This window comes from Schistocerca nitens, chromosome 7 (genome assembly GCF_023898315.1).
Source record: "Schistocerca nitens isolate TAMUIC-IGC-003100 chromosome 7, iqSchNite1.1, whole genome shotgun sequence".
Classification (NCBI taxonomy): domain Eukaryota; kingdom Metazoa; phylum Arthropoda; class Insecta; order Orthoptera; family Acrididae; genus Schistocerca; species Schistocerca nitens.
The window spans coordinates 356084549-356107536 of record NC_064620.1 but is presented as its reverse complement, the minus strand read 5'-3'; the positions used below and the strand labels follow the sequence as shown (position 1 = coordinate 356107536).

The following is a 22988-nucleotide window of genomic DNA, read 5'->3' as shown; positions in this document are numbered from 1 at the left end:
CATCAGGACACAACAGAGCTGCCGTTTACGTTGCGAGAAACCAGAGTTCGAACCATATTCAACAGATCGCGATCTACCGAAGACAGAATACTAAGACATTACGATGACAGCAACTGTGTGCCACCACATTAGACATCCTTCTGGGTCCTCTGGTGATGATGGCCAAGATCCAAACAAGTGGCTGAAGGTATATGAGCGTATAGCCAAATTTAACAAATGGGATGACACCGTGTGTTTGGCTAATGTGTTTTTCTACTTGGAGGGGACTGCCAAGCAATGGTATGAGAACAAAAAGTAGTAGTTCACAAGCTAGGAAGTATTCCAGGTGGAACTGCACAAGTATTTCGGCGACACACGACGGGAGTGCACGACTGGAGATAAATTAAAGCGCAGGGAACAGCGTCCAGGAGAAACTACAGCATCCTACATTCAAGACGTCTTGGAGCTGTGTAAAATAGTGGATCCTAGAATGGAAGAGGAAGATAGCATTGTACATCTCATGAGGGGTGTTGCTGAGGACATGTATCAAGCCCTGCTCCTGAAGGAGGTTTCGACAGCAGACGACTTCATAAAATGGTGCCAGTATATCGAGACAATGCATCAAAAAAGAATTACACGAAAGTAGTTTGAAGGGCTTCCAAATATCGTATTGATGTCTGTGATGGAGGAAGCAACTGATTTCGCAAGTCTTCTTCGTCAGATAGTGAGAGAGGAAGTTGAGAGGCACTTGGATTGCATGGCAAGCAAAAAACAGAGACGCTTCAAGAGGTCATAAGGGACATAGGTCACCATCGTCGCAAGCTATCCGCTGGATTACACTCCCCAACATGCCAATCAGTCTCCATTGCTGTTTAGAAACCCCAGCCAATCACTTAGCTGCCGCAACCTGGAAAACTAAAGGGTGCGACCTTCCTTGGAGGTAAGGCCACTGAAGAGAAAACTCCTCCGCCATTGATCACTACAAAAATGATATCGTCATGGATGGTTGACCAGCCCAAACTCTTGTGGACTCTGGACACCGTATTCAGTCATTTCGGAGAAGTACTGTCGCCAGTTGCAGAAAAACGTATTAGTCGACAACAAAACATCTCTGCTGAAGGTGGCTAATGGGAAATATGTAAAAGCTACAGGAAGATGTACCATTTGTGTGGCTATAAGTGGCCATACACAGCCCTTAGAATTCGTCATCTTAAAAGAGTGTAGTCATGATGTCATTCTCGGATGGGACTTTTTGAAAGCTTCTCAGTCAGTTACAGATTGTGGTCGCTCGAAGATTATGCTAGATGAGATGAGATATTATGGGCAGGAAGATGCACACCCGAGTGTGTGGAGACAGTGTATGCTGGATGAAGTGATCATTCCTGTAGTCAGCGCTAGAAAGGTAACTGTCATGTGTCATGCCATGCATCAACCCATGGATCTTTTAGTGGAATGTAAGAGAAGCATACCACTGAAGAATAACTTGGTCATCCCAGCCTCTGTTGTCTCGTTTAAGAATGGATTCAGTGAATTGTGGATAGTTAACTGTCGCTGAGAACTGCAGATCCTTCCAAGTCGCATGGGTGTAGCAAATGCTGAGACATTAATTGAAGAACACCTGAGCATCATAGAAACCTCCCATGCCGAGTCTGTGGGCGAAATTAGCGCTACCACTATGAGACAAGATCTTCTAGCTCAACTATCACCAGATCTCACTCAGGAACAACAGAAGAAGCTACTTGCCATTCTTTAAGAGTTCTCTGAATGCTTCAATCCACAGGTGAAGAGCAAATTAGACAAATAGACTGTGAAGCACCGGATTAGCACTGGAGACCATCAACCAGTAAGCCAGAGAGCATACAGATTGTCAGCAATGGAACGTCGAATAATTCGCGACGAGGTAGAGAAAATGATGAAGAATGACATCATTAGCCTTCGCAGAGCCCATAGTCATCAGTGGTCCTCGTCAGGAAGGAGGATGGTAGTTGGAAATTTTGTGTTGATTACAGGAAGCTTAATAAGATAACTAAGGAGGACATTTACCCTCTTCCACAAATTGACGTTACACTATTGTCTGAAGGGGATAAGTTTTTCTCAATCATGGACATGTACTCGGGATACTGGCAAATCGAAGTAGATGAGGCTGATTGTGAGAAAACTGCATTAATCACCCCTGAGGACCTGTATGAGTTTAAGGTAATGCCGTTTGGTTTGTGTAATGCACTAGCAACTTTTGAACGGATGATGGATAATCTTCTGTCACCTGAAGTGGACGATGTCTGTTTAGATGACGTTATAGTGTTCTCAGAGATATTAGATGAATACTCAAAAAGACTGAGGGCCGTTCTTAAGTGTCTCTTTGGAGCAAAAGAAATCAAAATACTTGGACAGCTTGTGTCAAACGAAGGTGTGTGGTCAGACCCAGAAAAGGTGAGATCTATAATGGAATTTCCTATTCCTAAAAGTATTCGAGATGTGAAAGCTCCCTCGGATTATGTTCTTATTACCGTTGGTGTATCAAAGACTTCTGTATCAAAGCCCGGCCACTCCAAAAGTTGTTAAAAGCTGATGCTAAATTCATCTGGGGTGGTGTTCAACAAGAGTCTTTCGATGTGCTGCGAAAAGCTCTGACGACTGACCTGTATTTTGTCTGTATGATGAGAGAGCACCTATAGAACTACACACAGATGCCAGCAGGTATGGGATCGGTGCTGTTCTGGTGCAGATTTCGGATGGAAAAGAGAAGGTTATAGCCTATGCTTCTAGGACACTTACAAAAGCTGAGAGAAACTACTCAGCTACAGAAAAAGACTGTCCTGCTGTGATCTGGGCCATGTGCAAATTTCGACATTATCTCTATGGAAGGCCATTCACACTTGTTACAGACCATCATTCACTTTGTTGGTTGGCAGGTCTTAAGGATCCAACTGGACGACTCGGCAGGTGGGCACTAGGTCTTCAAGAGTATAACATTACCATAGTGTACAAAAGTGGAAGAAAACACAAAGATGCCGACTGTCTCTCGAGAAACCCTGTGCAAGACCATCAAGACTTGGATGAAGATAGTGACTGACTCGCTGCACGCCAGGATCTCTCTGCTGAGCAGGACGACGCCAAAATATCTCAAGTTATGCTTGCCTTAAATCGGCCAGAGGATATGAACGGACAATTTAAGGTAGTTAATGGATTACTTTGCAAGAAAAACTTTGATCCATTTGGAAAGAGGTGGCTATCAGTGATTCCTAAACAGCCGAAGCATTAGAGGTAGCCAAATTCATCGTAGAAAACATTGTGTTAAAACATGGTGCCCCAAGTTCATTAATTACGGATCGAGGGAAAGTTTTTCAATCGAATCTTGTGATGGACATAAAACGTCGGTGCAACATTACTCATCACATGACGACTGCCTACCATCCGAAACTAACGGGCTTACTGAACGCCTTAATAAGACCTTGGCCAACATGCTATCGATGTTCGTCATTGTTGAGCAGAGTAACTGGGATGAGGTACTACCTTTTGTGACGTTTGCCTACAACACTGCCTAACAAGACACCACAGGATTTATGCCATTTTTCCTGATGTGTGGGTGTGAGGCAACTACGACAATGGACACCGTGTTTCCGTTACATCCCGATGATGTGGACAACTACATCGTCCAGGTGTTAACCAGATCTGAGGAAGCTTGACAGTGAGCTCGACTCTGAACACGGCAGGCTCAAGAAAATGATTGTCGAAGGTATGATGTGAGCCACCAGCCTGGTGACCTCATCTGGATCTTCACTCTTGTTTGGAAGGTTGGTCTCCCTCGAGAAGCTCCTCAGGCGCTAATTTGGACCTTATAAGGTTGTAAGACAGTTGTCTAATGTTACTTATGAAGTTGAAGATTTGGACCCCAACGTAAGACGACGAAAGATTAGACGTACGGTCCACGTCCTTCGAATGAAGCCCTACAAGGATCCTATCCTGCCAACCAGGGTAAATTCGAAGCTCCGGCAATAGGCAACAAGCAGAAAGGTGATGCAGAGTGTAGCGGCAAAAGAAGTTCTAAGAAAATTACCACCAGGACGAGCATTAGTCACCGGGAGTCGGAGTATGCAGGACCGATGACTCGTTCCCGAACTAGGACATAACACAGAGACGCTGTTCTCTTAAGGAGGGAGCAATGTCGCAGAAGCAGCTTAGTAGTACTGTGGTGTAGTGGTTATGATACTAAACTGTTGAATGGAGGGTTGTGAGTTCAAAACTCACCTGGACTGTACCATTTTAATTTCTATATTCAGTTAAAGCACATTCTAGAAGTATCCGCAAATTTCAAGACTCATTGTGCTGTAGATGTATATATACTGTGTGTGTTCTGGCCGGAGGCAGTTTGCTCTTGTATGTGGAAGTGCTGAATAAACCTTTGTTAAGTGAAGTTAGTGTTAGTCATTCATCTACTTGCACCTTCTTCTACGTGACAATATAAACAAAGATAGGAATTGAAGCTGCATGTGAGATTCTTTGGGCAAGACTTAATAGGGATCTGAAAGTAATGCACAATAATTTCTTTTCTCCCAGATATTGCAGGTGTAATTTTGAAATTTCATGACGATATAGTTTGAAGTTTGTTCCACAGATGGTATTTTATTTTCATGTGCAGCTCTAGCGAGAGAAGTGTTAACTACGAAACAAACATGACATGTTATTGTCATCAACTAGTGAAGAGCTGCGAAGTGTAGTTAGATATTTGAGAGCTGAAGGTCATAAACCAAGTGAAATTCAGGGGGACATGGATGGTGTGTATGGGGATGACTCTGTGGACTGTAGTAATGTCTTCAGGTGGTGTGCCTCCTTTCAAGAGGACCGTGTGGGCCTTAGTGATTTGCCATGCTCTGGGTGGCAAGTAACAGCTGCAAACCTGCAGAATGTCGGAGCTATTTGAGCTACAATTATGATTCACCATCTTGTATAACTGCGAACTTTATTGCAGCAGTTCCTAGTTTCCTATTGTGTAGTGTATGATGTTGTTCGTGACACGTAGAAATTTCATAAAGTTAGTGCTTGCTTGGTGCCTAAGAACCCGACAGACAACCACAAGGGCCAGGGCCAGTGAATGGTGACAAGCTTGGCGGACTGAATGTGTTATGCCACAGAAGGACATGTCTTTCTGAAAAGAATTGTCACTGGTGACAAGTCGAGGGTACCCGAAACCTAGCAGGCCTCTGTGGAGTGGAAACATGCTGCTTCCACAATACAAAAAAAACTTCAATGTGGCTCAGTCGGTTAGGAAAGTGCTTGCAGCAGTGTTCTGAGGTTTCCTTGTTGTTTTATTGGTGGACTTTGCTGAACATAGGACCACTAAGAATGCTGCAGCCTACATTAATACTTTGTGTCATGCCCTCCATGACAAGCACCACAATATTAATGCTGACAATGCCAAAGTTCATGACAATGCTCACCCCCATGTTGGTGCTCCTGTTTGTGAGAAAATTGCCAAAATGGGTGGGGGAAGTGCTCCTGCATCCACCATAAAGTCCAGGACTTGCACCATCGGACTTGCATCTCTTTGGTCCCATGAAGAAATTCCTAGTCGGCCAACACCTGTGACCAGGCGCGGCTCGTGGTTTCTATACTGGGGAAGGCTGCGGCATTTATCTACAGATTAGTCTGACATAAACAACTAAGAATTCAGGGGGAAGGGGGTGGGTAGATCACTCTCTACCAATAGTTTTACGTACTGTATCTTCTATAATCAGGTGTTAAATATCATTAGAAGCTAACTTCGAGTTAAAATCTTTGGTTAGTGTTTTAATACATCATCATTACATTTTCTGACACTTTGCAGCAAATCATATGAAAAGATGCGTTTCTGAGAGATCTTTAATGCGATGAATGTTAACTTTGCGACTGCTTAATATTTTTGGTGTTTTCAGTTCTAAACTTTAGGCATTTATTGTGGTTTACCTCCAAAGCTCCAAGTTTACGAGTTCGCATGACGATACTGTGATGTTTTGGTGACGTCATAGGTCTTGTGCTGTGATTGGGTGACAGGAGCAATCCGTGCAACTGCCATATTAATTCACATGTTTGAGAAGCAAACAGTTTTTTATTTATTGTGTATTATGAAAATATGCATGTATGTGAAATAGCGCACTAAAGATCTCTCCAAAATACGTCCTTTTTAGTGCGGTTTGTTGTGCTAAAGTACACAAAATGTGACACTGTAGCGCAACACACTGTACCGGTACCAAAAGTGATTCGTTTCGGAAAATGTCATCACGTTTATGACTGGCTAAACATGACACTACCCTTTTTTACTCACTTCCCTTAATAGGCTTCCCTTAATAGGCTAAGTAGGACTTAATATAAAGAAATTACTTCTTATCAATTATGAATGCACTTTTGCTTACCTCAATTCATTTGTTTATAGACGAAGTCAGCTCGTCTCCCCTTCTGCGCAGCAAAATGGTCAGACAATTTCATTGAAATTTGGCCGATTCAGTAATTCTTTTTCTAGGGAACACATTGCAAGCGCACAAAGTCAGTGTTTTCACTCACTTTAACATAGAGGGGCAGCGTTCTGCCTCTCCGGTCGTCATAGGGAAGGTTACTATTATTTGCAGAAGTTTTACACTTTCAGGAAAAGCTTTAGCCAGATTGTTGTCGTAAAGAAAGTTCAACAAGGTCAAAGCACCTGACGCCCTCATAAAATCTTTTCGGCTGTACAACACGTTCAGCTCATGACGTAGATCTGAAGACTGTAAATTGAACAAATTAACAGCTATTTTAAGCTCTTTTTCCAGAAAAATTGTTTGATGTTTTGCAAACAATGATGGATCAAACAGCTGTGCAATCGATAAGTGATCATTGAAACTGAATCTTTCTCTAATCTGAGTTGTGATGAGGTCGCAAACGTTTCGTGCACACACTATTCTTGACTCTGTGAAACGTCCGCGTTTTGCAGTTGGTTCTACATGTTCCCAGTGATCGTCAGTTTCAAGTGAGGCCCTAATTTGCTGGACAGAATCTGAAAAGTGCGATACATATTCAACAGTTCTCACTGCATCAATATTCCTCTGCTGCAGTTGGATAAAGAGAATGTCACAATGAGGCATGACTGTATTAAAAAAATTTAACCAGAAGAGGAAATCTTCGTCTTGCAGGAAACCCTTCAGTCCCGTGGCCTTGTTTATTGTCTTGTAATCACTGGTATCATCATCAATAATTCTTTCTAGGCACTCAACAATTTCCTTTTGGTATTTGTACACCGTGGTTACGCTCCGTGATTTAAAATTCCATCTGATGGACTGAGGACAGGTAAGAATACGCTTCTTCACTACTTCAAGAATGGCTGTACAGTTAGAAGACCGGGAAAAAGGTGGAAATTCCTTCCAAGTTGCTAAAGAAGATCCGCACTTGTTTATTGCCCGTCACACAACGTTCAACAATTAAATTTAACTGATGGGTGTAACAGTGAATAAAGTGAGCATTCCTGTACATTTCTCTAATTCTAGTTTGAACTCCACTTTTATGGCCACTCATAACAGGGGGACCGTCGTAACACTGAGCTATCAGTTTTTCAGGTGTTTCATGTACATTCATTTTCTCTAGCTCGCAGAGAACAGCTGCAGTTACATTTTCTGCACTGTGACTTTTTGGGCGTACAAAGGAAATAAATCTTTCATTTATTTGTCCCAGTAGCTCATAGCGAATTATTAGGACCAATTGTGACAAATTTGCCCAGTCAGTAGTTTCATCAACTTCTATTGCAAGAAAGTTTGCCTTCCGACAGTTCACTCCTGATGAGATTGAGGCATACCTCATAAATTGATTCCAGGAATTCATTTTGAATTGTCTTAGATAGGCCCAAGAAAACACGGTTTTCTGATTTCTCAATGTGCTGCTTCAAGACGCAGTCCAGTTCTCCCATAAGACTGACTAATCCTCGAAAAATTCCTCGGTTTTTGGAATCTTCTGTTTCGTCGTGGCCCCTTATGGCAAGCTCAACTTTGCTGCAAAATTTAATACAGTCTATCAGTTCACCCAGAATATACCGATTTTTTGATACATTTCCATTATATAGCTTTATATTAGGGCGGTAAGCACTGTCTAATTGGCACATAATGTCCACTTTCCCTAGCATTGAAAACTCAATGAAACGATTTAAATGTTTTTCGCTGGAATTATGTTTTTTCACCTTTGCGTGAAAATTCAGTACTATTTGTAAGAAGAAAAGTGAAACAGAAAAATGCATTTTTCACTTCACAACCACTCAGCTGCATCATACATTGCTCTATTAAAACTGTGTTTGTATCCTTGCCTAGATTTGCACTGTTTCTGTTCTTGATTGATCGTTAGATCAGGTGTGGGTGCACCAAGTTCACTCACTTTCATCCTATGGCAGTGTTCCAAGTTTTTACCTATTAAATAGCACACTGAATTCCTATTGCGCTGGTTTCACACTTGCGGTATGTCGCAGATTTTCACAAGCAAGTAAAACTCACTAAAATCTTGCAAAATACACTCCGAAAAAGAAACTTGCTAATATCACACAGTATCAACAAAAGCAGTCAGCATCAGCAAGCAAGGAAAGTAAAGTAACGGGACAAATTTCGTGCGCTTTGTCCTCTAATCACTTATGAAACTCTTGCTAGATGGCAGTACTGTTGTGTTACTGTAGTCCAGTGCACTCTTGCGGGATATTTGCAAACTTATTCTAAATGTGGATAAATTATCCAATGGCAAAAACAAAACAACTATGTAAAACATTATTAAAACAATAATACTAAACATCGATTAATGACGCATCGAAGCATAGTAGAGATGTGCAGAGACAGAGATTGGATAGCGAAGTTTCGGCCACTCTACATTCCTTTATTACATAGATAGTAAAACATGAAAAAGTGTGGTAAAACATGAAAAAGTGTGGTGTTTGGTAGGACACCCTTAGCTGCAAGCTCTGAGCCTTCGGGTTGCCCATAAAGAGTAGTACTATGTAGAAGCCACACCCCCAAACCGCTACTACATGCAGCTTACAGATGTTCCAAGGCACAGCCTGAACACTACTAACCGTTCGGAAAACATCTATCGATACAAACAGTTCCAAAAACGTTGACCGTCACTATTTTAATCGGAATGGGAAACATGCGAAATTCGTCCTGATAATTTGAATTATGTAATATGTTTTTGCAAAATTTACTTTAACATATATTTTGGGGCGGCTCCGCCTCAGAGCCTTTAATTACGAGCCGCACCTGCCTGTGACATATGCAGAACTGAAATCAGCAGTCCACAGATGGCTATATTCCAGCCAAACAGATCTACAAATGGGGCATATTGAAACTGGTACCACGATTGGAGAAATGCATTCAAAAAAGTTGGTGACTATATAGAAAATTATGTAAATGATAAAAGTTCATTTGTGACTGTTGTTTTCCTATTAAACTATTTGCTAATGAAATCATTGTGCGTTACTTTCTGATCTTCTCTCTTCCCTCATAGTATTAGGGGTGGGCATAAAACAACTGGATCCTTCTATTACTTGCCAGATCTAACCAAAAATTTACAGAAAATCTCAGTTTACCTGTACATAAGTTTCCCAGTCATATTGTAATCATCAGTGGAGACTTGAATCATCATACTATCAGTTGGAAAAATTACAGTTTTGTTGGTAATGAGTGTGGTAAGATATGCTGTAAAACATTACTAAATGCATTCTCTGAAAACTACTTAGAACAGATAGAACACCACTCGGGATGCAAACGTAGTGGATCTAATGGCAACAAATAGACTTGCCCTCTATGAGAATGTCCACATGAAACTGGTATCAGTGACCATAAGCTTCTAATAGCAACAATGAATACCAAAATGCAAAGGGCAACTAAAACAAGCAGAAATATGTATATGTTCAGTAAACTAAATAAAATTGGTCTTCCATCTCAATGACAAACTTGAAACTTTCAGCACAGGGCAGGAACATTTAGTGGAACTAGGCTCGAGTTTAAAAGAATAGCTGACCATTCACTGGGTAGATGTGTTCCCCGTAGAATAGTCCATAATGGGAGGGACCGTCCATGGTACATAGTCATTTTAAAGAATCTTCTGAAGAAGCAGAGGTTACTGCGTAGTATGTGTAAAACAAAAACATGGGGCTACAGCTAGAGAGATGCTGAATGAAATGTATTTGGCTTTCAAGGGTGCAGTGTATGGAGCCTTCAGTGAGTACTGTAGCAGAATATTGTCAAATGACATTTCACAAAGTCCAAAGAAATTCTGGTCATATGTAAAGACTGTTAGTGGCACCAGATTTAATATACAGTCACTTGTAAATGACAGGAATCGTAAATGAAGGGAGCAAAGCAAAAGCTGAAATACTTAATTCTGTTTTCAAAGTTTTTAACACAGGAAAACCCAGGAGAATTGCCCCAATTTAATCCTCGTGCCACACTGAAAAGATAAGTGATACAAGTGCAGTGTTGTTCAGAAACAGCGAAACATTGCAATTTAACAAATATCTAGGGTCCAGTGGAATCCGTATCAGCTTCTATACTGAATTTGTGGCCGAGTCAGCCCCTCTTCTACCAACAGTTCTTGGAAAAAAGCAGAGCCAAACCTGTCTACAAGAAGGGTAGTAGAAGTGGTCTGCAAAACCAGTGTTCTTGATGTCGTTTTGTTGTAGAATGTTAGATCGTATTCTAAGCTCAAACAAAATGTGGTATCTCGAATAGAATGATGTACTCCATGCCGACCACCATGATTCTGAAAACATTGGTCGTGTCTGAAACCCAACTTTCACTCTTCTAACGAGACGTACGGAAAGCTTTAGATCAAGGCAGTCAGGTAGATGTAGTATTTCTTGATTTCTAAAAAGCATTTGACTCTGTGAGAGAGTGATCGTTATAGGAGACCAAAATGCACATATTGAGACAGATAGAACAGAATATGAGAATGTAATGGGACCCCATGGATATGGTAAAAAAGACATAGCCATAAGATAACACGATATGATTGGGATGGATTACAAAAGACTGTAATTGATTATGTCATCACAGATGAAGATAGGAGTAGAATGGTGATCACCGTCAATTAGTAGCAAATCCGAGAGTCTTGCATGTGCCAAGAGTACAGAACAAGAAAATGCCAAAAATCAAAGTATGGGAACTCCAGAAGACAGAAAAGAGAGCTGTCTATCAGAACCACATAAAATCCCTGTTACCAAGAGATGAAAGGAAAAATGGAGAGGCTGAATGGACCAGACTAAAGTACACATTTTTTAAATGAAGCCACCAAAATTTGTAGAAAGAAAAGTATGATGACAAGGGAGAAGGAAACACATTTGTGGAATGAAAGTGTGAGAGCAGTAATCGGGGAAAGAGAGGGATCGGAAGAAAAATAAACCAGAACTTACTAGATATGAGGTGAAGATCAGAAACCTCGAACAAATGTACCAAATCAAGAAACTGGAAGTTAAAAGAACAGTTGCATAAGAAAAGACCAAGGCATGGAAGATATTCACACAGAAATTGGAGGACAGTAGAGGCAGTAAGAAACTGTTGTACAGCGTTATCAGATGTAAAAGGAAACCAATGAATACTGTAAAAGAACTTGAAGATGAAAATGGAAACCTGGTTAGGACAGAAAGTGACATGAGAGAAGTCCTGAAAACCATTTTGACCAACTATTAAATAAATCAGTTGAAGAACCAAATGCAGAACTGGAAATCCACACTTACAATGTGGAAACTCCCATCACCTGGACAGAAATAGAGGCAGCCTTAAAATCTGTGCCTAAAGGAAAATCTTCAGGTGCAGGTGAAGTGAACACAGACATGATAAAGGCAGCAGGTATCAAAGGCATACCGTGGCTGCAGCGAGTACTCAATGTCATGTGGGCAGATAACAAAATACCTGTGGATTGGAGCAAGGGTGTAATAATTCCCCTGTTTAAGAAAGATAGCAGGTGGAAACCCACCAACTGTAGAGGAATAACCCTGTTGTCTGAAAATAGATCATAGAAAAGAGACTGAGAACTATCAGCAAGACCAAGATGGTGGTTGTGGCAGTCAACAGAGGACAACCAGCAAGTGTAAAACAAAGACGACCAACTAGAGTGTGTGGACAGTTTTCCTTACCTTGAAAGTGTAATCTCCAGTGATAATTTGGTCAGAAATGAAATCACCAACAGAGTACAAAAAGGATCTGAATTGTACCAACAAGTAAGATCACTTTTATGGGATGACTTGAATCCAAAACTGGCCAAACTTATAATGTTTAATAGCTATTTCATACCAATATTGACCTATGGTATTGAAACATGTACCCTCACAAAAAGAGAATCGTCCAGGCTGCAAGCATCAGAGATGAAATTTCTTAGGGCCACCATCCAGAAGACCAAAATAGACAAGTTAAAGGATGAGGAAGTGAGGAAAGAAGCTGGAATAAAGACATCCCTATTGATCGAATTGGCGTTAGCAAAACTTGACTCGATTGAGGATTTTTTGATAGGGAGGTCACAGCATGTTATCTTGTATGAAGATTCATTGTCAGACGTATACGTAACTTCAGGTGTGCACCAGGGAAGTGTGTTGCAGACCCTTGCTATTTGTGCTGTATATGAATAAGATTTCAAAGTGGTGCAGAGATTGGCAACTTGGTTTAAATGTTCAGAAATGTAAAATTGTGCACTTCACAGAATGAAAAGCACAGTATCCTATGACTGTAATATCAATGGATCACAGTTGGGATCAGCCAACTCCTAATAACTGGGTGTAACACTTCGTGGGGATATGAAATGGAATGATCACATAGGCTCAGTTGTGGCTAAAGTAGGTGGTATACTTAAGGGCAGCACAAATGGTCACAGGTTTGTTTGACCCATGACAGTGTGTCAGAGATGCTGAAGAAACAACTGGCAGACTCTTGAAGATAGAAGTAAACTATCCTGAGAAAGCCCGCTTACAAAGTTTCAAGAACCCACTGTTGACCCTAGGAATATACTAAAACTGCTGTCTCTCTCACGTAGGGATCAGGGGAAATGATTAGATTGTTTAAATGCATCTGTTCATACTGCAATCAATCATTCTTCCCATGGGAAGAGGCCCTAATAACTGATACAATGGTATGTACCTTCTGTCATTTTGACATTTTTGAGGACTTCTGCTTCTTTCGAATTATTTCAGTGCCTGTGTGAAACTGGGATTTCAGATAATGGAGGATCAGCTTAGAACTTCCTGTGTACCTAGATTAATGAAACATAATGAACAATTTGTTCCAGATTGTATTGTTTAAATGAGAAACTAAGTCGTAACACTATTTTCTCACTACAGCTTTCACTTACATGTTTGTTCACACAAAACATCAGCAAAGTCACAAAGTAAGAACTGAACATTTTAAAAGTTACTGTCTGATAAAGCAGACACCATTTCTTGAGGGGCATTAGTGCTATTAGTTCCAGGGAACACAGCTTGTCCTATGCTGTCTGTGTTACTGAGTGGCAAGGTAGTGCACTTAATCTGTTCTGCTCACTGTGGTGGTGGTAAAGGTATGGCGGCTGAGACTTACAGATTGGATACAGGGTTCAGGTAGTGGTAAGTGTTTATGGAAGTTGACTGAAGCTCCTGACAGGATAAGAGACGAGTTTCAAAATTCCCTTCAATGTACCATGCAACTTTTTTGAAACTGTCAGTGAACAATTTTGGAGTAGTTGTTTCCAGCAAGGTAGTGCACGGTAGTTTCATGCCAAATGCTTTAGTCTGCTTATTTTCAACCACTACTGGTCACCATTCAAACGATTTTTAATTGTCCTGTTAGTTCATGTAGCTGTATGAAGCTCAGATTTTATATATATTTCCACTACTGCTTCTAGCTTGTGCATTATATGCACTTAAATTTTAATTTGGGAGCCAAAATTTGAAAATTGTTCATGATAACTTGTTAAATATTCTTTATCTATTTACTATGGAAATTTTTGTTTTAAAGTTCGTAATACCCACATTTTTTTTCTCCAACAGAAAGCAGAGACAATGAAAGAGGAAATAATATCACACTGGCATCCAAATTTGACTGTGAATGTAGTAACAGATCAAACCAGCTGGATCCAAGGATCTGTTCCACCGCCTCTTGATGAATGTAAGTAAATTCTGTGTTAGAAAAAGTTGCAAATAAAATATTCTACTGATTTTTGCTCAAGTAGTTCCTGTTTAGGTAATCAGAATTCAGTCTCAAAAGCTAAGTGGATTATTCTGTTCAGTCTAGGGAATGATAGGAGGATCAGGCTATGTCCTCTGATTTTCCTCCTCATTATCCAGTCTTTGCAAATTATTATTTCATGTGTGAAATGGTCTTCACAGTCTTTGAGTGTGTTGACCTTGACGGAAGATGGGTGCTAGTTCCTGACAGTTTATACCACATCTGTGGTGGAGTTGCGTACTAAACTTTGTGACATCTGCATTTCTTTAACACACTTGTGTACTGCTAATGTTTCTTAGTCCAATATGAATACTGTAATAGTACTCCAGACAGAAATAACTTTCCAGATAATCTGCAGAAGATGTTGATTGAAGTGTTTATTTTCACATCGTGGTCATGTGTAATTTCTTACTGTGCAATCATAGTTTGCGTTTTTCTCAAACGATCATATCATAAATTTCAGATATTGAATTTCTTCCTGGTGGTGAATACTACAAACCAGTAATATTTTTGAATGAGTTCTGGAACTTGTTAAGAGATTATCAGCCAGTAAACCAGTCAACAAAGTAAGTACCCGTCCTTCCTGGACTTTCTTGTGCTTAAGTAAAAGGTTTAGATATATTTTACTTTTAATCTGCTACTTATAAGAAGTCCGAAATTAAATTAACTAAGTTGTTTGGTAGTGTGTTGTGTGTCAAGAGGTCTAACAATGGACTAAAATTTGGTTGTAGTTTGCTAGTATGTCTAGAATTTTCTTGGTTCAATTTGGAAGTCACATTGTATTCTTAGCATTGACTTGTCTGTTGGAATCCACATAAAACATTCTTGATCCAGTAACCAGCTATTCATCTGGCTACATGTCTGCACACCTCTGTCATATTTATTACAGTTGTAATATTGTGTTCCAGTACAGTTTACCTGCTAAATTTGATTGTTGTCTTGTATAAATTTGTTTCCTTCTCTTAGTAATTCAAACATGCACCTCTTCATTGTTCACTGAACTGCCCTCAACAATTTTTGAATTTAAAGCCTATATACCACTATCATAAGTTGGAATATATTTTTGGAAACCACTTTTTGATAATTAGAGGCACTCCCTGGGCATTTTATTCTTCTGTTTATTTCCTGTCCTGTCTATCCTGTTTTTGTATTACACCTTCTTTAAATCCACAAGCTGATCAACTTGTTCTAAGACTTTGTTATTAATTTGTAAAATTTTATTTTCTGTGTGTTAGTTAAACATTATTTTTTAGTCTTGATCCGATTTTGGTGTTACCTTAAATCTACTTCTCTCCCCCCCCCCCCCCATCTCCCCCGTTCTATCTCCCTCTCCCATTCAGCTCCTCCTTGTCATTTTATGCTGTGCACACCTCCCATGTGAGCAGGCAGACATGCTAACCAATTGTGTGTGTGTGTGTGTGTGTGTGTGTGTGTGTGTGTGTGTGTGTGTGGTGGGAGGGGGGGGGGGCATTCCAAGTTAGCTTCTTATTGTTTTCAAAAGTATAAATATTTAAAGTTATTTATATTCATAACAGGCAAGCTGTTCATGGGGTTAAGACATTTGTGGATCATTTGACTGTTCTCGTAGTTCTAACAGCTTTGGTTTATTGGTATTTGTTACCATGCAGCAACAAGTATCACCCTTCAGAATTGTTTTGTAACTCCCCTATTGCCGTAGTCCTCCACTTGTTCAAAGTTTTAGTGGAATTTTAGTAATTATTTACAATTGCAAGATTAGATTTTATAATTTTGTTTGCTCTGATAATGTACTGTAAGACTTTATGATAAAACTATTCAAGCACAAGTAGAACTTACATGCTAAGACACAATTTTACGTGTAGATTTGAAGGAAAGAAATTGTAGAAATAAACTTTTAGTGGTAAAAATACATAATAATTTGTATCAGGTGGGCCGGCCGAAGTGGCCGTGCGGTTAAAGGCGCTGCAGTCTGGAACCGCAAGACCGCTACGGTCGCAGGTTCGAATCCTGCCTCGGGCATGGATGTTTGTGATGTCCTTAGGTTAGTTAGGTTTAACTAGTTCTAAGTTCTAGGGGACTAATGACCTCAGCAGTTGAGTCCCATAGTGCTCAGAGCCATTTTGTATCAGGTGAAACCATCATAGTGAAATTTAGTCTGGTATTAATCAGTTGCAATGTTAGTCAGTGACTTCACTGGAGATTTAGTTAATACTTATGACATAGCCTCAGGCACATGATATCTTTCCTTAGCTGTCAGGCTCTATCATCTAGGTGGTGGTGCCTCGAACTATTTCCACTCCTGACTTGTTCTGTTAATTAAGCACAAATTTTTGTGATTATTTCAGTGAATACCTAGTATAATATGGAGAGGAAGTCGATTGGTGTATATTGTGAAGATGAATACAGTAGTCCTCCAGTTTTGAGAAGTCTTCTTCCACAGGCATTCTGTAATTAATTTTGAGTTTCTTTTGCATTATTTTGCCTTCAGCTTTAATAATTGCTACTGAAATTTCATAATTTTCAGGCACATTTCCTTTCTTCATACCTCCAATCATTACGCAGTAGAACTGGTCAGCAGATCTGATCAGGTGACAAGTAACTTAGAGAGTCTCTAATAGACTTTGTGTCAGAGAAAAGTTTACAGATTCATGAATTTTTCACATGCATTTTGAGAACAATCTAGGAATATACTGCATTCTCTTGCACTCAGCTTTTATGGGAACTGTACAAAGAAAGCTATACAGCAGTCTTGGAAGCCTATGAGAGGTTGCCTCCCATACTGTGTGACCTTTAAAAAAGCTTTATGTATGATGCAGTAAAGGTTTGTCAGATATACGCTATACAATAATTTGCAACAGAATTTAGGTATAGATTTAGATGGCAGAAAAACCAACAAAGTGAAATGTTGTAAGTTAATTTTTGTGTGTGTGTGTGTGTGTGTGTGTGTGTGTGTGTGTGTGTGTGTGTGTGTGTAATAATTTTTCATGTATATTCTCTTTAATGTTTCAGAGTACTGCCTTTACAGTTAACCTTGCAGCCACTGTCACTTTTCAAATGGCAGTTATACTCATCACAGGCAATGCGCAATCGCTGGCCGTCAATGCTAACTGAAGCTGACGAGGATGATGAGGACCAGGATTCCTTGAAAGAGGCTCTTCTGGAGACATCACCTTATTTGTTGGCTCTTACTGTTATTGTGTCAATCCTGCACAGTGTCTTTGAACTGTTGGCTTTCAAAAATGGTTAGTTCACCCACTCATTGAGTCTGTTGTAATTAATACACTCTGCAAGTGACTGGTGATATGTAACAAAACAGAATTGCCATGATTAATTGTAATTTGTAGATGACAGTGGCATCCAAAGGAGTAGGACTGACACACTGGCTTTTGTGTCTCTCAGACCAGGAGCTTGAATGCTGTGACTTTTTTATGGGAATAAGTTCATGCAAAGTGCAGCATTGGGGCTGTCAAACCTTGAGAAGTTGATAGAACTTTTACTTTAATTGGAAGTTTTTAACATTATTGTTACGACCTAGAATACACTGTTACCTCTCTATACTCCACAAACCGCTATGAAGTGCATGACTGAGGATACTTCGTTGTACCACATTTGAAGGGTCTTCCCATTCCGTGAGCATATGGAGTGCTAAAAGAGTTATAGCTTAAATACCTGTGTGCACAGTGCAGTTAGTCTAATCTTGTCTTCACAGTCCCTACTGGAGTGCTACAGAAGAGTTTGTGATATATTCCTAGATTTCTCATAATAGTTCTTGACATGTTGCAAGTATACTTTTGGGGGATTGATGTTCTTTATGCGACACATTCCCATTTGTTAAATAAAGCTGCTGCATTCGTGGTACCCTCCTTTGTATACATTCAAAATTGCTTGTGGATCCTGTTCGGTGGGGGGATCACACATGTGAGCGGTATGCCAGGATGGAGTACATGTGTATTTTGTAATCAATCGCCTTTGTAGACTAACTATATTTTTCTTGTATCCTACCAATGAACTGAAATCTACCACCTACTTTACCTGTGATTGAGCTTATGTCACCATTCAAGTTCATATCAGCACAAATTGTTACATCCAGATATTTGCAGGAGTTCGCTTAATTCTGGTTGTGACTCATTGATAGTGTAGCTCACAGGATACTACATTCTTTTACGTAGTGTGCCCCATTTGAAATAGTTAGTGTATGCGTACTGTGTGTAGAAAGAGGCTTGAACAATTCTATGCATAGTCCATTGCCTGTCTACGTCTCTCCATGTCTGTTGACCTATTAGGAGCCATGTTAGCTTTTTCTCTTGCTCAGTCCATTCTTGTTCCTTTGTATTCGCAACTTACCACTTATCAGTGCATTGTGCAAAGACTATTCAGTATTTATTCTGCAGTTAGACATAGTTTGTAATTAAATAAGTAAATAAGCTGTTAAACAGGCAGGAGAGAATGATTAAATCATATGGTTGAGATGTTTAGCATAGATGGGTGTCTTAGAGCCATCAGCTACAACTTGAGTGCCTGCAGATGGGTGCCTGCAGGCTAGGGTGGGCAAACAGCTTACACATCAGCAGTCTGCCTTACTGGGCTGTAGCCTACAGCATCATGGGCTTCAACTGAGTGCCTGCGTGCAGGAACAGGCAGGTGGCTCATGCGTGGGCAGTCGACAATGCAGACAATAATATTGGGTGACAGTTTTGTAAATTAGTCATTTCTAATTGTCTATCCAAAGCTACAGTATCTGGTGCAACTGAGAACTGACTGTTACACAATTTCATCTTATTTTGTAGACTACCCGAGTCATGAAACCCTGCCTCAAAACTATCATGAAATTGCCCACAGTTTTGTTAAGACACAAAGCAATGTCTGTAAATCATTATAGAGAAGAAAGACATTTTTTAAACAAAAGGTAAAGTTTTCTATACCTCTCTGCCTTTGTTAGGCATTTTGTCAATGAATGCAATAATTTTATTGCATCCACTAATAATCAGTGTATCCTCCCACTGAAGTGTCATGTTTAGGTGATCGAAATGTCTTGTACTATTGATGAGAGAAGCTTTGAGCAGGTGACAGAACAAGTTGTGAATGCAGTGAAATAGGGCTGCCTGGTGGGTAGATAACCACTTGCATCTGCCTAGTTGCCAGGCTGCAGTTTCTTATAGATCTGTGTGTTGAGCAGGCTGTGTTGCAGGGTGTATATTGAGTCATGTTCCCCTACAGTGGAGAAGAAAACCATTGGAAATTAATTGTGGAGTTGAATTTAGTATAAATTCTTAACAGTACACTTGAGTGCTCACTTGGGGCCAAGCTTTTAAAGTAATTTACCATAGATGAAATATTAAGTAGGTGATTGGAATTTGTTTTTTAATTGGAGGGTTTTGTGGGCTCAGTACAGAGCTACATATGACATGAACAGAGTATTCTGAGTTTTATAAACAGTGGTCATTCATCCAGTCTTTATTTGTAACTGGTAGTACAATTGACTTGTTGACAATCATTTACTTTGAAATTTCTGCCACATAGATAAAGTTGTCATTTTCTCAAGATGTCATCTCAAATTTAAGTTTTTAATGTACTTGTTATTTAAAGTATTTTTATACAGTTATATGTCACAAGACAAAATTATGAATTGCTCTGTATTTATCTATTCTATTTCCTCGTTTAATGTGCCACACAGGATTGGTGTTGTTCTGAACATGACTTTAATGCAAGTACCTGTCTCTTTCAGATATTCAGTTCTGGAACAACAGGAAGTCTTTGGAAGGACTCTCAGTTCGATCAGTATTCTTCAATGTATTTCAGTCTCTGATTGTCCTGCTGTATGTTCTGGATAATGACACAAACACTGTTGTGAAACTAAGTTGCTTTGTTGGGCTTGGAATAGAGGTCTGGAAAATACATAAGGTGAGACTTGTTATACTGAAGAAATGTAAGCATACATGGTGCAAAATTTTTAGACCTGATCTGAAAACTATGTCAAAACATATTTTATAGCAGGCTCTAGTATACTTGTCCAGGCTTCTGTAGGTTTGTTACAATATATTTGATAGTCATGAAAATGTTGTGCATGTAAGAGATTCAAAATGTAAGAAAGTGCTGTATGTTCTTCAATGATCAGGATAGTCAATTTTTTTATTCAATATTACATAATATACTGCTTGCTTTATTTCCTCTTCAGTTCATAGCTGATTTTAAGTGTAATGCTTGAATAATTTAAATGCACTGCCCATTCCTTTTCACTGAAACAGTGACCTTTTTGAACTGTCTTTCTCACTTTTTGTTTGCATTTGTCTGCTTAAGCATAGCTGAAGTTTATTTTTTTGCTTAGGTGTGGAGTACCATTTCTTTCTTATACAATCTAGAAATGGCGCCAAATTTTTGTCTGTTCTTGTTGCGAAAAGAAGATGAAATAGCTGCTGCAGCATCACAATACAACAAAACAAGTTAATTCATTCCCTAATATTTAGGCATAAAACATTTACATTGTTGGATTCAGATAATCATAAATGCTGCCTCTATGTATGTTGTGCTGACTGTCCAAATAAGAACTTGTATGTTTCATTAAATTTTTATAATAGCTTTATCGTGCTTTCAGGTCATGGACATAAACATAAACAGAGAGTCTAGAATATTTGGTGTTATTCCACGAATTTCGTTTACGGATAAAGGCTCATATGTTGAATCTAGTACAAAAGAGTACGATATGATGGCATTCAAATACCTGTCATGGGCTTTGTACCCTTTGTTATTTGGATATGCTGTTTATTCTTTGCTGTATCAGGAACATAAAGGATGGTATTCCTTTGTCCTCAACATGTTGTATGGATTCCTTCTCACATTTGGTAAGTTTGTTTTTTTTTTTTTTTTTTTTTTTTTTTTTTTTTTTTTTTTTTTTTTTTTTTTTGCTGCATACAAATGGTAATTTATTGTGAAGAACGTTAATTAAATTGAGTTTTACATACTTCCCAAATATATGAAAACCATAGAAGACATAAGGAAAACCAGCCCTGCTTCTCAATAGACTGGTAGACTATCTAAAATTGGATAGTTATTGAGCACTGTCTTGGTTCATGACATCTGTAGTTATGATTGTCAAAATTTCAAACTTTCAATGCAATAGCTACATAGTTTTCCTGAGTTGTTTTTATTGTAAATTTTTTAATTGATTTATTGTATGTAGTTCGTATTGCATTGTCTGTAGACCGCTCAGTAATACTTGAAAACTAAATCATCATTTCTACTGATAAGTGTCCCAAATACATATCATTGATCAACTAAATACTTAGACTTAAAAAAACTGTTTTTCATATTTATCACATATTTGATACTCCTGTTTGCATTTTGCAAATATCCATTTTGTGAAATTTTTAGATGTATTTAATACTGCATTAGATTTTAACTTGTGAAATGCTTGTTGACAGGTTTCATTATGATGACTCCTCAACTGTTTATCAATTATAAATTGAAGTCTGTTGCACATTTACCTTGGAGAATGTTGTCATACAAGTTCCTTAACACGTTTATTGATGACATTTTCGCATTTGTCATCAAAATGCCAACATTGTACAGATTAGGTTGTTTCAGAGATGGTACGTACTGTATACTTCTAAATAATACTTAACATGCTGCCATACATATACAACGAACCTGTCTTTTTATGTGTACGCAAATATCTTATCCTGTTGAATGTAAAGACTGCATCAACACATTATTTGTGAAGAGTTGTTAAACCTGTGTGTGTGTGTGTGTGTGTGTGTGTGTGTGTGTGTCCAGATCATGTGCAATTATCAGTTGTAATGAATGAGTTCAGAATTGAAATATGTAAATCATTCCTCATACTGCCTTGTTACCCTACTGTATTATCCATAATGATGTATTTCAATATTTTAATGTCTCGTAATGACAAGTGTAAGGAATGCAGTAACTTGATATATGCTGTTGAAGTTACTAATTATTATCGTTTGTAGAATCAGATGTTTGTTAATATGCAGTTTTTGATCACTGGTGTTGGAAGTAACTATGTAAGTAATTTTTGATACATTACAGATATTGTCTTCTGCATATTCTTGTACCAGCGCTGGATTTATAAGACTGACCCTACGCGGGTAAATGAATTTGGCTTCTCAGCCGAGATGGAAGCTGCTGCATCTTCGCAAGCAAATGGCGTACCTGCAGCTATAGCTGCTACTGCTCAGGAGATGAAGGATCCTTCACAGAAGAAGAAAGATTAGTAAACAGTGGTTAAATGCAATATAAAATACACAGAATGTCTGTTTTTAAAATTTGGTGGCACGTCAGCTCAGAGAGCATATGTTTTACGGGAGGATTGACCAGAATTAATGGCAGTAATGTACGGCAATATTTGAATTATAACATTTATACATTCGGTTATACCCACAGTTTTTAGTGTTTGCTACAGTGATCATGTAATGATTTAAGTAACTATTTCTGAATTGTCCAAAGAGGGGGAGGGGGAGTGAGGCATTATATTGTGAGTCACTATGTATTTTCAATTAATTTTATCAAATTATTTGGCATCCTGTCAACACAGTTGAAAAATTGTCTGTCAGAGAATAAGAAAATTAGTTCGTATAATTTTTTTGTCTTTATAATAAAAGAAAGTAAGCTTGTCTATTTAAGGTATATTATGCTTTTAAATACAAAAGCAGCTGTGTATTACAAATGTTTTTGGTTATTTGTGGAAATAAAATTGGTTTTAGGATTATATTTAGAATACTGTATACGTGTGCATATACACATTTTCAACATTCCAAAAAACCTCTTTTACTGTTGTTAGTAAAAAAGTCATAGAATGTTAGGAGAAGGGGAAGGGGGGGGGTGAGAAATTGCATTTATGGACTGTGGGCA

The 22988-nt window shown here is 38.9% G+C and overlaps 1 protein-coding gene across 1 annotated transcript in view; it reads left to right on the top strand.

The window, feature by feature from the left end:
• Positions 1–22721, top strand: part of LOC126194985 (cleft lip and palate transmembrane protein 1 homolog) — a 50597-nt gene extending 27876 nt beyond the window's left edge. The window contains exons 5-11 of the mRNA XM_049933401.1: positions 13967–14084; positions 14608–14710; positions 17133–17365; positions 19849–20024; positions 20716–20962; positions 21542–21709; positions 22167–22721. Coding sequence (XP_049789358.1) covers positions 13967–14084; positions 14608–14710; positions 17133–17365; positions 19849–20024; positions 20716–20962; positions 21542–21709; positions 22167–22351 — 1230 coding nt within the window. The 3' untranslated portion in view covers positions 22352–22721. The remainder of the gene's footprint in view (positions 1–13966; positions 14085–14607; positions 14711–17132; positions 17366–19848; positions 20025–20715; positions 20963–21541; positions 21710–22166) is intronic.
• The last annotated feature ends 267 nt before the right edge of the window (positions 22722–22988 follow it).